Raw genomic sequence first — 13,788 nt, forward strand, 5'->3', positions numbered from 1 at the left:
TAACAAATTCTACCCAGTAACGAATTCTACCCAGTAACGAATTCAAGAAGCATATGGCATAATTTGGCAGTGTTTTTTTAAAAAAAAATATTTTATTGATTTTCTACAGAGAGGAAGGGAGAGGGACAGAGAGTAAGAAACATCAATGAGAGAGAAACATCCATCAGCTGCCTCCTGCACACCCCTCACTGGGGCTGTGCCCGCAACCAAGGTACATGCCCTTGACCAGAATTGAACCTGGGACCCTTCAGTCGCAGGCCGACGCTCTATCCACCGAGCCAAACCAGCCAGGGCAGTGTTTTTGTTTCTGATAACCCTATTATACGCATTATTGGTGTCTTGTTGCCTACATTGGGAGTATTTCCTAGGTCCTAAGACTTCTATCAGTTGTCTGTCTCTAAAGTTTTGCTGACACTTGCTTTTTAAGTGAACATTGAGCTTATATGCAGTTAATCTCTGTTGCATTTTATTTTATCTCCAAAAAGACTAGGACAGAAAGGAAGACTGTCTTTGTTTTGTTGCTGAGGATTTCCCCTGTGCGTAGGATTATAGCATGGCATGTGTGCTCAATAAATCCACCCAGAAAACCTCTCATAAGGACATGGTGTATTTACCTCTCAGTCTTTTCACTCCATACCTAGATGCATTCTCCATACAGCAGTATCTAACATCTTGCCTTGTCATTGATTGTCCTCCTATAGCACTTTTGGTGACAGTGTGGATCAGCGGTTCCTAACTGGGAATGCATGGGGAGTCACTCATGGTGCTTTGTAAAAACCCACATGCCCGGGCACTCTCCTAAAAGTAACCAAATCAGAATCCCTGGTGCTAGGGTGCTGGAATGAGCATTTTTAATTTTATTTTGTTTTCAAATAGAACTGAACTGGTAACATTCAGAGCTGATTCTCAACATAAGGTTTTAAATTTTTAAAAGTATATGTTTATTGATTTCAGAGAAGAAGGGAGAAGGAGAGAGAGATAGAAACATTAATGATGAGAGAAAATCATTAATCATCTGCCTCTTGCACGCACCCTACTGGGGATCGAGCCCACAACCTGGGCATGTGCCCTTGACTGGAATCGAACCCGGGACCCTTTAGTCCACAGGCTGAGGCTCTATCCACTGAGCCAAACCAGCTAGGGCTCAACATAGGAAACTTTCATTTTTGTCCTTTTTCATGGATATGGCAATGGTTTAATTTTGTAAATTCATTCTTCACAGATTTGTAAGTGATCAAGATAGATTTTGAATGCAGAAAGTAACATTTTCAAAGTTCTGAAAACAGGTTTCATTATATACCATATAATATATATGTATGTGTGTGTATATAGATCAGGTAAATATTCTTGAGTAAATGCCACACTATTTAATATATGATACTAAGAGCCAAGATAATTTTCCTCATTCATTCATTCAACAAATATTTATTGAGTGACTGCTTATGGGTTAGGCACTCAAAAATTGAGAGAACCGGTCCCTATCTTGTCTGTTATCTTGTAGAGCTTCTGTTCTAGCTTCTGTTTGGGTCTCATAGTCTAGAGATAACAATAGCAATCTCATGGTTCACTTACTGTTCTAGCACTTCACATATTTTGATTTATTTAATCCTTCCAACAGCCTTACGAACTACAGACTATCATAGTCCCCATTTTACAGTTGAGGAAGCTGAGGCAGAGAAGCAAAGTAAATTTGCCCAAGCCACATAGCCACTAAATGGTGTAGTGGAGTTTAAAGCCTGGCAGTCTGGCTCCAGAGCCACTCTACCTCCTCCCTCTTCCTGTTTCCTGAGATACCTTAGCAAACACAGTTTCCCTTAAGCCTGGCAGCAGGCGTAGGCCAGTTTCAAAGTTCACATGATATCCTGCTAGTCCCAATGAATTAACGTGTAATTCCTTATATCTTAATTTGTAGATTTTTGCCAATTCCTCACCATCTCTGTTAATATTGGCAGGCGCTGTCATTGAATTTGCTAAGCCATCTGTTGTAATGAAGGAGACAGGGAAGAGATTTTGGATTATAGGAGGAAAAAGTCAGTCACAAAGTCAGAGGTCATAAGGAATCCTCTCAAAATTAGGTCCAAATCTTTCAGCCACTTTTTCCTGTAACTTCATGATGATAGATATGCTTCCATTTTTCCAGCTGGGCATTACCGTGCTGTTATTTTCCATTTTTCCTTTTATTTTTTATGACTGATACTTCGACTACCAAGGCTCTGTCTTGAATGTCCCCCCCCAACCGCCCCCCCCTACACTCCCGCATGGCACGCTGTAGTTCTCTCAAAGGAGCTCCCTGCCTCCACTATTCCTGTTCGTTTTTTTTTTCTAGAACATATACCTAAATACTCACTGCCATTAACATCATCACCAGAGAGTTCAGTCTATATGGATAGAATTGCAAATAGAAGTTCAGTCACAGTAACTGATCATACGGAGTCACATGAGAATACAACCAATTTGCATTTTCTTCATCCAAGTCAAAATCGCAAACATCCTGTTCCACACTTCATGACATCTGGGAGAGTGTGATGATCCCCTGCCTGTTTAACTGAACACTGCTCCCAGTTCTGTTGGGCTTTGACAATGCGTTCCAGCACTGTTGGCAGGTCCTCTCGTCTCTTGGCTGTGTGCCTGGGGCCTGCATCATGAGGGCTGGCACTGAGGGAGTCGTCATTGGCCCCTCCGACTGTTCCAGTGCTAGAACCCACTTGGCGCTTGGGCCATCCTGCTTCTCCACCTGCCCCAGCGGGGCCTGTTCCTGAGAGGTGTCTGCTGATGGACTCCTATCCACCTGACACTGTGGGCACTGGCTATCCCACTGATCATCATGCCCATGGCCAAATAGGTCATGCCCAAGATGCTGCCCTGGGCTGCAGCACTTGCAGCGACAGAGGCATGTTTAATAAGAAGCCCCACATGTGATTCTCAGCCACGCACTCCTGATTAAGAACCTTGATATAGCCTGGCCAGGTGGCTCAGTGGTTGAGCGTTGACCTATGAACCAAGAGGTCACCGTTCGATTCCCGCTCAGGGTATATATGTCCGGGTTGCGGGCTCCATCCCCAATGGGGGGCGTGCAGGAGGCAGCCCATCGATGATTCTCTCTCATCATTGATGTTTCTATCTCCCTGTCCCTTCCTCTCTGAAATCAATAAATTTTTTTTTTTTTTAAAAAGAACCTTGGTATAGACATGCTCATTTAATCCAGCAGTCCTCGATTCCTGATGCTCAGCTGTTTCCAGTTGTTCTCTGTTAAATAACAGGAGTGAGCGTATTCGTGGTTAAATCTCTGTCCTCGTTTCTATTTTCTGGGGTAAATTTTTAGAGGTCGAATTTTAGACTCAAAGGACAGGCATATTTTTAAGGTGGGATGTAAAGCATTGTTGCCAGTACTGTGTGAAAATGTGTAGTGGAGAAAGCATTGGGCCAGGTGGGAGGAGGCCTGGGCTCAAGGCCGCACTGTGCTGCCAGCAGGGCAGAGCTTTGGGCAAGTTTTTTGGTTTTGTTTCTCTTCCTTTGGTTTCATTTTCTTCTTTTGTAAAATGAGCCCCATTATGAATCTGCACAGAAGCGATAGTGTGGTCTCTCAGTCCTGCAGGTAAGTGTATAAAAGGAGGGAACATCTGCTGGAGTCCGCAGAAGACTGGAGTAACAGCGGGCTTTCTTCCCTTTATGCAATGTGATGGCTTACTTGAGAATTGCTTCTGGGTTTCAAAGAAGAGAAGAAAATCTAGATCACTATCTGAAATCTAGTTAATTTTTAGGCCTCTGATAGAGATTAAAGAGATTCCACACATAAGCCATGGGTGTGGTTCCAAAGCTGATTACTCCAATATTAATTTCACTCTTGTATTGTTACAGGGAAACTTTATGGTGATGTTCCTTTTATAGAAGAAAGACACAGACATCGATATGAGGTATGCTTTCACACTGAATTACTGTGGAATATAGATGCTTAGTCCATGGGTCATGTGGGGGTAGAGTAGATACCAGAACAAGCCCAGGGCTCTGTTTTGAGGGAGGACTGGTGGGAATGGATGCTGAATAGGCTACCAATAGTGGAAAATAATTTGCTGAGTGTGGGCCATTTTTATTCTTATTTCCATTGGGAACTGGCCTAACTGGTGGGACAAAAAACATTATAAACTTATGAACAAAAATAGATACAGAGGCAGAGCTGCCTCGAACAGACTGTCAAACTACAGCGGGAAAGCCGGGGAGGGTTGAGGGGCGGGGGGGAGGGGGGAAGAGATCAACCGAAGGACTCGTATGCATGCCTATAAGCATAACCAATGGACATAGGACACTGGGGGGTAGAGGAGGCCGGAGGGATTGTTAAGGGCGGGAAAAAAAGGAGACATATGTAATACTCTTTGTAATACTTTAAGTAATAAAACAATTAAAAAAATAGAACAAAACAAAACAAAAAAAAACACACACAAAAAAACTATTGATCTGCTTTGCCTAAGTGGTGGCTAGAAGGTACAAGAACTATGTATACAATAGTGTGGCCATTAATTTCTTCATACTTATTTTGCATCTGATATGCACTGGAGATGAAAGACACCCCTGGTCTCCCTCCTGTTGGGGAGCTTACATTCTAATTGGAGAAGACAAAATATAAGATAACAAATAAGAAGAATTACACATTAAATCATGTATCAGACAAGGTACTTGTATCTAGAACATATAAATAATTCTTACAATTTCATTATAAATAATGGCAAAGGATCTCAATAGACATTTCTCGAAAAAAGATATGCAGATGGCTAATAAGGAAATGAAAAGATGCTCAACATTGTTTGTCATCCGGGAAATGCAAATCAAAGCCACTTCACACCCACTAGGATAGCTATAATCAAAAGATGGATAATAACAAGTGTTGGTGAGGATGTAGAGTAATTGGAACTCTCATGATTGCTGGTGGGAATGTAAAATGGTTGAGCAACTTTGGAAAAGGGTCTAATAGTTCCTCAAAAGGTTGAACACAGAGTTACCATATGACCTAGCAATTCTACTTCTATGTAATTAACCAAGAGAAATGAAAATATACATCTACACAAAAACTTGTACATAAATTATTACAGCAGCATTTTTCACAATAGCCAAAAAAGTGGAAACAACCCAAATGTCCATTAGCTAATGAACGAAAAATAAAATGTGATGTATTCATACAATGAATATTATTTGACAATAAAAAGAAATGTTGGTATATGCTGTAACATAGATGAACCTAGAAAACATTATGCTAAGTGAAAAGGAGCCAGTTACAAAAAACCACATACTGTGTAATTCCATTAATATGAAGTGCCCAGAATACACAAATATAAAGAAAAAGAATGTAGATTAGTGGTTGCTAGGACTATGGTGAGGGTGATGAGGTGGGGGTTGAGGGGTGATGGTTAGAGGGTGCAGGGTATATTTTGGATTGATTGTGGTGATGGTTGAAACCTATATACTATATACCATTGAGTTGTACACTTTTTAAAATTTAATATAATTTTATTGATTTCAGAGAGGAAGGGAGAGGGAGAGAGAAATAGAAACATCAACGATGAGAGAGAATCATTGATCAGCTGCCTCTTGCACACCCCACACTGGGGATCCAGCCCGCACCCTGGGCATGTGCCCTGACAGGGAATTGTACCATGACATCTTGGTTCATCGTTGACGCTCAACCCCTGAGCCATGCCAGCCGGGCAAGTTGTACACTTTTAATAGGTGAATTGTAAGGTATATGAATTATATCTCAATAAAGCAGTTAAAAAAGGGAGAAAAGTTTACAAATTCTGAGAACTAGCCCAATGTGAAAAAAAACAAAATAAAAGCATATGTGGTTAAGACTGAGAAGGATAAGTGGGGCCCCACTTTGGTTTTAGATGAGGAAGTGCTTTTTGTGAAGGAGAGGTTGAAAAGTATGGGGAAAAGCTATGAGATGAGTGAGGGAAGGGGCTGTGAACCAGGTCATCTATAACCAGTATTTTAGTAGAAAACTTGCTCCAAGCTTATTTTTAGAGCTTTTATGTAACTAAATGTAAATAAAGCATTGGTGTTAGGCACAGGGTAAATAAGATGGTTTCAGTCCTCAAGCAGATTTGTGATTTGGAGAGAGATAGTTAAATTTTCACATAACTCATGGCAAGAAGCAGATATGGGGATGGCTATAAATAGCTGGTCTCAAGGTCTCAAATAAAAAAAAATGTCTGTTTCGCAGTCCTACTTTTTGAATCTCATCTTTGGGTGAGAGAACGTGGGCCTCCCACATTTAAGGTCTGTGATTAGACTGTTTCTCAGATTCACCATGAGTTTAAAAATAGGTTGAATATAGAAATTAACTACTGGTTAGAACATCACTGAAATGGAAAACCCACCCAGTTGATGTAGGCCCTTTTAATAAGCTGATATGTCTGTATTACTCTGCTGCCCAAAGACATTTAATTTTTTGTTTTTTTCCAGGTGAACCCTACCTTGGTCAACCAATTTGAGCAGAGTGACTTAAATTTTGTAGGTCAGGATGTTGATGGGGAGAGGATGGAAATCATTGAACTGGCAAGTAAGTGGGCTCTTCATTTTTGAATTTTTGTGTTGAGCTAACACCTTTTTTTTTTTTGACCATAGACCAGGGGTGGGCAAACTTTTTGACTCAAGGGCCACAATGGGTTCTTAAACTAGACCGGAGGGCCGGAACAAAAGCGAGGATGGAGTGTTTGTGTGAACTAATATAAATTCAAAGTAAACATCATTACATAAAAGGGTACGGTCTTTTTTTTTTTTAGTTTTATTCATTTCAAACGGGCCGTAGTTTGCCCACGGCTGCCATAGACATATGAAGCTGTAACTTGATACCCATTTTATTTGGTCTCTTTCTTTTCCTCTCTCCTTTGAAATAAATTTGCAACTAAATAGAAAGTATGCAGCTAAGTATAAAGTATGTGAAAAAACAGACCGCTTGTAATCCTAATCATTTTGGGCCTGTTAGTATGAATATGCCATACAATGATGTATTGTTCTACAAGTTCTATCAGTAGTATGCTTCCTTACCATCCTTACCCCGTTCTCTTGTTGTCAGCATCTAGGTTAGGCACTCTGGGAAAGGCAGGCAGCCTACTGTTGAGTAGTATTTTTCTTTACTTTCTCCTTTGAGGGAGAATGGCCCAGTGCCCTCTCACTATTGGTGACTGGTATTGACATCTGTTGTGTGTGGGACCTGGCCCCTCATTTCACCTAGTGTCTGCTTTTCCCTATTGCTCATGTTCCATGGTCAAGTGTGGGCCAGTTGCTGCATTCAGACTTATTTTTTAAAATTATTTATTGAGCCAGCACCGGTTTGGCTCAGTGGATAGAGTGTCAGCCTGCAGACTGAAAGGTCCCAGGTTCGATTCCGGTCAAGGGCATGTACCTTGATTGCGGGCACATCCCCAGTAGGACATGTGCAGGAGGCAGCTGATGGATGTTTCTCTCTCATCGATGTTTCTAAATCTCTATCCCTCTCCCTCCCTCTCTGTAAAAAACCAATAATATATATGGCAGACTTGGAGTTTATTTATTGGTTTTTTAGAGAGAGACATCATTTTGTTGTTCCACTCATTTATGCATTCATTGGTTGATTCTTGTATGTGCCCTCACTGGGGAATCGAACCCACAACTTTGGCATATTGGGAAGATGCTCTAACCAACTGAGCTACTAGGGCAGGGCTGCATTCAGACTTCTTAGTGAGATCAAACAAAGAAATTGGACTTCTGTTGAAGATCACTGAAGAAGTTGTGTGGCTGGGCTGGGGCACCCTTCAGGAGCATAGGCATAAACCATACATGTGTTAGTGACAAGACAGAGGACAGTGTTCTCATTCGAAGCTGCAAAGACAGGGTAAGCTCATGCCTACAGCTGGTCCCAGCTCTCTCTTGATTTTCTAGCCCAGGGCTTGCCAGACTTTGGCTGGTGGGCCAGATTCAGTCTGCTGACTATTTTTGTACAGTTCATGATCTAAGAATGGCTTTTACACTTTTAAATAGTGCCAGGGTTTCTCACCCTCACCACCACTGACATGTGGAACAGGATAATTCTTTGTGGTGGGGGCTGATCTGAGCACTGCTGGATATTTGACAGCATCCCTGGTCTCTACCCACTGGATGCCAATAGCACCACCTGCACCACCCTCCAAGCTTTGACACTAAAAAACATCTTCAGACATTGCCAAATGTCCCTGAGGGGCACATTTGCCCCTGGTTGGAAACCACTGTTTCAGATCATCAGGTTTGAAATTGGATTTATTTAGCTCCCTTGCCCCTTCATACCCCCAACTTGTAATCGGTTCTTAAGTCCTGTAGATTCCATCTCTGGAAAGATCTCTTTTGGTTGGGATTGTATTCTCATCCCTACCACCTAGTCCCAGGGTGTGGTGACTCATAACAAGGACAGAGCTCTGGCTGTGCAATGTATGTGACACTAATTTGTTGTATAAACCACTCTCACTTATTGAATGCTTAGTATGTACAGGATACTCTAAAAAGTGGTAGCATAATTTTCTAGAACCTTCCTTTTCACCTATAGCCTTTAGGCTCCAGATAACCTGGACTACTTACTCTTCTAACTTCCTACTTCTTTTTCCATCTTAGCCTATGTCACTATCCTTTGTTTCAAATTCCTTTGTCCCTTCCTTTTCTGTCTCTAATCTGTTAAGATACTTCAGGAGTCCCCAGGAGGTAGGGGAGTTGAAGTTGGAAAAGGCATTTTTGAACTTAATAGTATGTTACCTGTGTCCTGAAAGAAGGAAAGCAATGGACATTAGTGTGCACTCCTAAATGCTTCTCACAAGACCCCCATGCTAAGGACTCTGCATGCCTTATGTAAATTACAAGGCTAATGATGGTACTTCCACCTTACAGAGAAAGAGACTCTGTGTGCAAAGAAGTAAAGTAAACTGCCCAGGGCCATCCAGTTAGTACCTGGCCAGGTTATTGACTCCTGCCACCATTCCTGTGGGGTTTTATTGTTCCTTCGTTTTCATTGGACATTCAATTTAAGATTATCAATCCATGTTTTGAATTAGAATATGAGAATTTATTTCCCATAGTCTTTCTAATGGGAATGCCCATCATTTAGAATTTACATAGTGTGGATCACTGGCATGTATGTGAGAGGTCAGAGACTTTCTTAAACAGATTATTATTTGTTTACTTGGTTCAAATATTTATTCTCCGTTAATTCTCCTGGTTTTCATTATTTTCAGCAAATATAAGAAGTCTCTTTCATCACAAAGTTTTAGATTTCCATTGACACTTGCAAATTTCATGTGGGTTGCAAAGGAAATGAGAGCTGCTGTAAAACCTTGCAACTTTTAAAAGCTGACCACAGGGAATTGATTTTATTATGGAAAATTCTCCAGAAGATTTGGATCTTAGCTGCCTCTTAGAAGCATATCCATGAATTTCTATATTACTAAAGCAATTCTAAAAGGAACAACAAAGCTTGAGACTAGTATAATGTCAGAATTTGGTTCAAAGCAATTAAGAGCATTATTTAAAAGATACTTTGACTGATAGAACATCACCAAAATAAAAACTTTATAGTCTCCTTCCTCATATTAGCATAGGGGATTTTTTGGATAAAGTGATTCAGAGCAATGATCCATTCATTTAAATATTCTGTCCCTGACTCTGACGTGATCCATTATTCAGCTTCTGTCTGCAATGGTACAAAAACACAATTACTGTCTGCTTCTTTCAAAGATATCACTAGATGCTGTGCTGTAAGATTCATTGCATCTTAAATTTAAAGCTGCATTGCTTAGTTTCTTTTCTAAGTGTAGATGATTTCTCTTCTACTTTTCTTGAGGGGACACATTCCTGAGAGAAGGTGGCATTCCCCTACCAAACTTTCATTCCCGAGTGTCCCTCTAATTTAAGGAGGTTTCTTCTTAGATGTGATGAACTAGTAGAGCAAGTATGTCAAACTCAAAGGCTAACATGGGCCAAATAAACAAGGTTTAATTTTATGTGGGCTGCAAAAAAAACAAAAGCTTCCATTTTCATAGAAACGTAGGTTTATTTCAATAGAGACATGCTGAATACAAAGGGCTGAAATAAATGAGTCATCGTTAACATAAAATCATAGAACATTTTAATAAAAATGAATATTTTTTCTTGAACATTAACTTACCAAACACTAAATAACTACACAAATTAATAAATGTAATGCAAATAAACCTATTTTTCTTGTTCTCCGAAAGTGAAATATTTCCTGTTGCGCACACCAAAAACAAGTCAGTCCAAGACTAATGACGTGGCCATCGGCTCTAAAATAATCGCTGCTAGTATTACTGGAGAGAAATGATGCGCATGTGCATAAGGGAAAGGAATGCAGCACGATTCTAGTAATCAGTCATCAGCGAACATTGTAGTTCGTTATTAATAACTAGAGGCCCAGTGCACGAATTCGTGCATGGGTGGGGTTCCTTGGCCTGGCCAGCGATCGAAGCCTATCTGGGGGCCGGCCGGCTGGGAGGAGGGGCTGTGGGAGGTTGGCTGTGAGAGTGCACTGACCATCAGGGGGCAGCTCCAGTGTTGAGCATCTTCCCCGGGTGGTCAGTGTGCGTCATAGCGACTGGTCGACCGGTCATTCTGGTTGTTCGGTCATAACAGTCGCTTAGGCTTTTATATCTATAATTATGTATAACAGGATATTGTAAAAATGAAGTTACGAAATTTTTATTAAAATGTTTCTTACATACCGTTATATTGGCTGGGCCACAAAAATATTTGTTGTGGGCTGCATGCAGCCCGCAGGCCGTGAATTTGACATGCTTGATGTAGAGGATTTCTACACTGGATTTTTGTAGACTCAGAGCTGTGCAATAGAACTTGCTGCAATGATACAGTGTTCTGCCCTGTTCAGTATGGTAGCCATATGTAACTATTGAGTATTGAAACATGCTTAATTAATTTGAATAAATTAAAATAGCCATGTGTGGCTAGAGGCTACCATTTTGTAGAGCAAAGCTTTATTTTTAAAAAAATATTTTTATTGATTTCATACAGGACGGGAGAGGGAAAGAGAAATGGAAACATCAATGATGAGAGAGAATCATTGATCGGCTGCCTCCTGCATGCCCCTCACTGGGGATTGAGCCCACAACCCTGGCATGTGCACTTGACTGGAATTGAACCCAGTACCCTTTGGTCTGCAGGTTGACGCTCTATCCACTGAGCCAAACCAGCTAGGGTGCAAAGCTTTAAATAATTTTAGAAGAATGGACATTTGCAATCAATCATCATGTCCTCACTACTCTACAGTAGCTTTGGGACTCTAGTGGCAAATGATGGGGATTTGTGATTTTGAATTACATACTAGATTTTTAGATCATTTGATAAAACATCTCTCTGAAAGCTTTAAAGTTGTATTTACTTTCCCCTATAAAACTTGTTTTATCATAGATAAATAGGTAGATAGATATAGATATAGATATATAGAGATATATAACTCAATATCAATTTAAATTATTTTTAAAGTGGGGAATACAGCACACTGACCATGCTCTATACTATAATAATTATGGAATTAAAGAGTTGCCGAGTCTCTAATTAGGAGTTTCTCCCTAATATGGGAAAAACATAGTTTTTTTGAGAGTTCCAATTGGGAAGAGGAATTTTTAATCCTATAAAATTTCTATCCAGACTTGGAAATGTTGCCTGTTTAATTCTTATTACAAAACAGGGGATTCCTGTTAAAAGTAGTGGGGGAAAAGCTACTTTTCTGTTATTACATCTAGGAGAACTTGAATTGCTCATATAGGAGCTTCTTACAATCTTCAATATGAAATCACTTAATTTCCTACCCTGGTAATGTAAGTAATACAGTGGGGCCTTGACTTACGAGTTTAATTCGTTCCGTGACGGAGCTCATAACTCAAATTACTCGTATGTCAAATCAACAGTGAACGAGTGAGACACGTGATGCTGGGCTGATGTTGTGGCGTTCACTGTGACGTTCACTGCGCCAACTAGCGGTGGGGTATCTGAAGCTGGCTCGTAACCCGAATTTTAGCTCGCAACTCAAAGCAAAAAATCGGCCGAGAGACAGCTCGTATCTCGAAAAACTCATTAGTCGGGACACTTGTAAGTCAAGGCCCCACTGTATATGCTTATTGTAAAGCTTCACATGATACAGAAAAGTATAAAGAAGGAACTTAAACTTTTGTCACCTTGAGCCATAACCACTGTTAACATGTTTGAAAGGCCATCCTTTTATCACTCAAAGACCATTCATCACAAGGGATAAGTTGGCATAGACTGAAATATGAGTTCAGTTTCATGGTGCTATCTATGATTAATACTCATCTTAAAGCTGTGACTAGAAAAGCAGCTGTACTTGCTGCATTCCCAGGGGACCCTTACCTTGCCTGAAGCCATCTAAGAGAAAGGCTTGTCCTACAGTTAGCCTAGAGTGTGAAGGGTACCATGGAAACGAGCCCATGTAAGTCTATGAAGGGCCTTCAAAAGCAGGCAGATTGCCCGGCTGGCGTGGCTCAGTGGTTAAATCAGAAGGTCACGGTTTGATTCCCGGTCAGGGCACATGTCCGGGTTGCAGGCTTGATGATCCCCAGTGTGGCCATAGATCAATGATTCTCTCTCATCATTGAAGTTTCTATTTTTCTCTCTCTCTCCCTTCCTCTCTGAAATCAATAAAAATTTATATATATTTTTTAAAAAAGCAGGCAGATTTTGGGAAAGCAGAACTCATCTTGCCATTCAAAAATTTTTGCTTAACATTGCTTATTCTAATACCACCTTCTACAAATAAAATGTTGGATTTCTTATCGTGTGAGATGTGTTTTGTAATTTGAAATTCTACTGGGAAGATGGACTATGAAAATAACTGGCTATGATGATAAGTTAAATATCATTTCATCATTGAATGAGTTTCTGATTCAAAGATAAGACCTTTAAAGTATTTCTCGTGTTTGCTTCAATCACATCATGATTGTTCTCATTTCAGATCACCCCTATTTTGTTGGTGTCCAATTCCATCCTGAGTTTTCTTCTAGGCCGATGAAGCCTTCCCCTCCATACCTGGGACTATTACTTGCAGCAACTGGGAACCTGAATGCCTACCTACAACAGGGATGCAAACTGTCCTCCAGGTAACCAGCTTAACAATGACCCAAGATGCGGTTATCAACACTCTAGGTTTCTCATAAACTTTTTAAAAATATGTTTTTATTGATTTCAAAGAGAGGAAGGGAGAGGGAGAGAGAGAGATAGAAACATCCATGAAAGAGACACATTGATTGGCTGCCTCCTGCATACCCCCCAACGGGTAGTGAGCCGCAACCTGAGCATGTGCCCTGACCGGGAATTGAACTGGTGACCTCTTAGTTCATGGGTCAATGCTTAACACCTGAGCTATACCATCTGGGCTGTTTTCTTTTTAAAGTGAAGGAACCAAGAGGTCGCAGGTTTGATTCCTGGTCAGGGCACATGCCTGGGTTGTGGGCTCGATTCCCCAAACCCAGTGGGAGATATTCAGGAGGCAGCCGATCAGTGATTTTCTCTCATCACTGATATTTCTCTCTCTCTATCCCTCTCTCTCTCAAAAATCAATAAAAACATTTAAAAATAATAATAAAGTGAAGAATTGTTTTTTCCTTCTTAATAATGGTGACTTTTTCTCTTAATAAAAATGATCTAATCATATCTACAATAGTAACCTGTCAGTTTTCCAAATTATGCTAATTCTGGGGCATTATTTTATAAATTTTTGTCATTTTGATAAGTGAAAAATAGGATTTTCTT

At 40.4% G+C, this 13,788-nt stretch overlaps 1 protein-coding gene across 1 annotated transcript in view; it reads left to right on the top strand.

Moving 5' to 3' along the window:
• Window positions 1-13,788, top strand: part of CTPS2 (CTP synthase 2) — a 116,091-nt gene that overhangs the window by 89,183 nt on the left and 13,120 nt on the right. Inside the window, exons 15-17 of the mRNA XM_005876622.2 lie at window positions 3,859-3,914; window positions 6,454-6,550; window positions 12,992-13,136. Coding sequence (XP_005876684.1) covers window positions 3,859-3,914; window positions 6,454-6,550; window positions 12,992-13,136 — 298 coding nt within the window. The remainder of the gene's footprint in view (window positions 1-3,858; window positions 3,915-6,453; window positions 6,551-12,991; window positions 13,137-13,788) is intronic.

Source organism: Myotis brandtii, unplaced genomic scaffold (genome assembly GCF_000412655.1).
Source record: "Myotis brandtii unplaced genomic scaffold, ASM41265v1 scaffold490, whole genome shotgun sequence".
In the NCBI taxonomy this organism is placed as follows: Eukaryota; Metazoa; Chordata; class Mammalia; order Chiroptera; family Vespertilionidae; genus Myotis; species Myotis brandtii.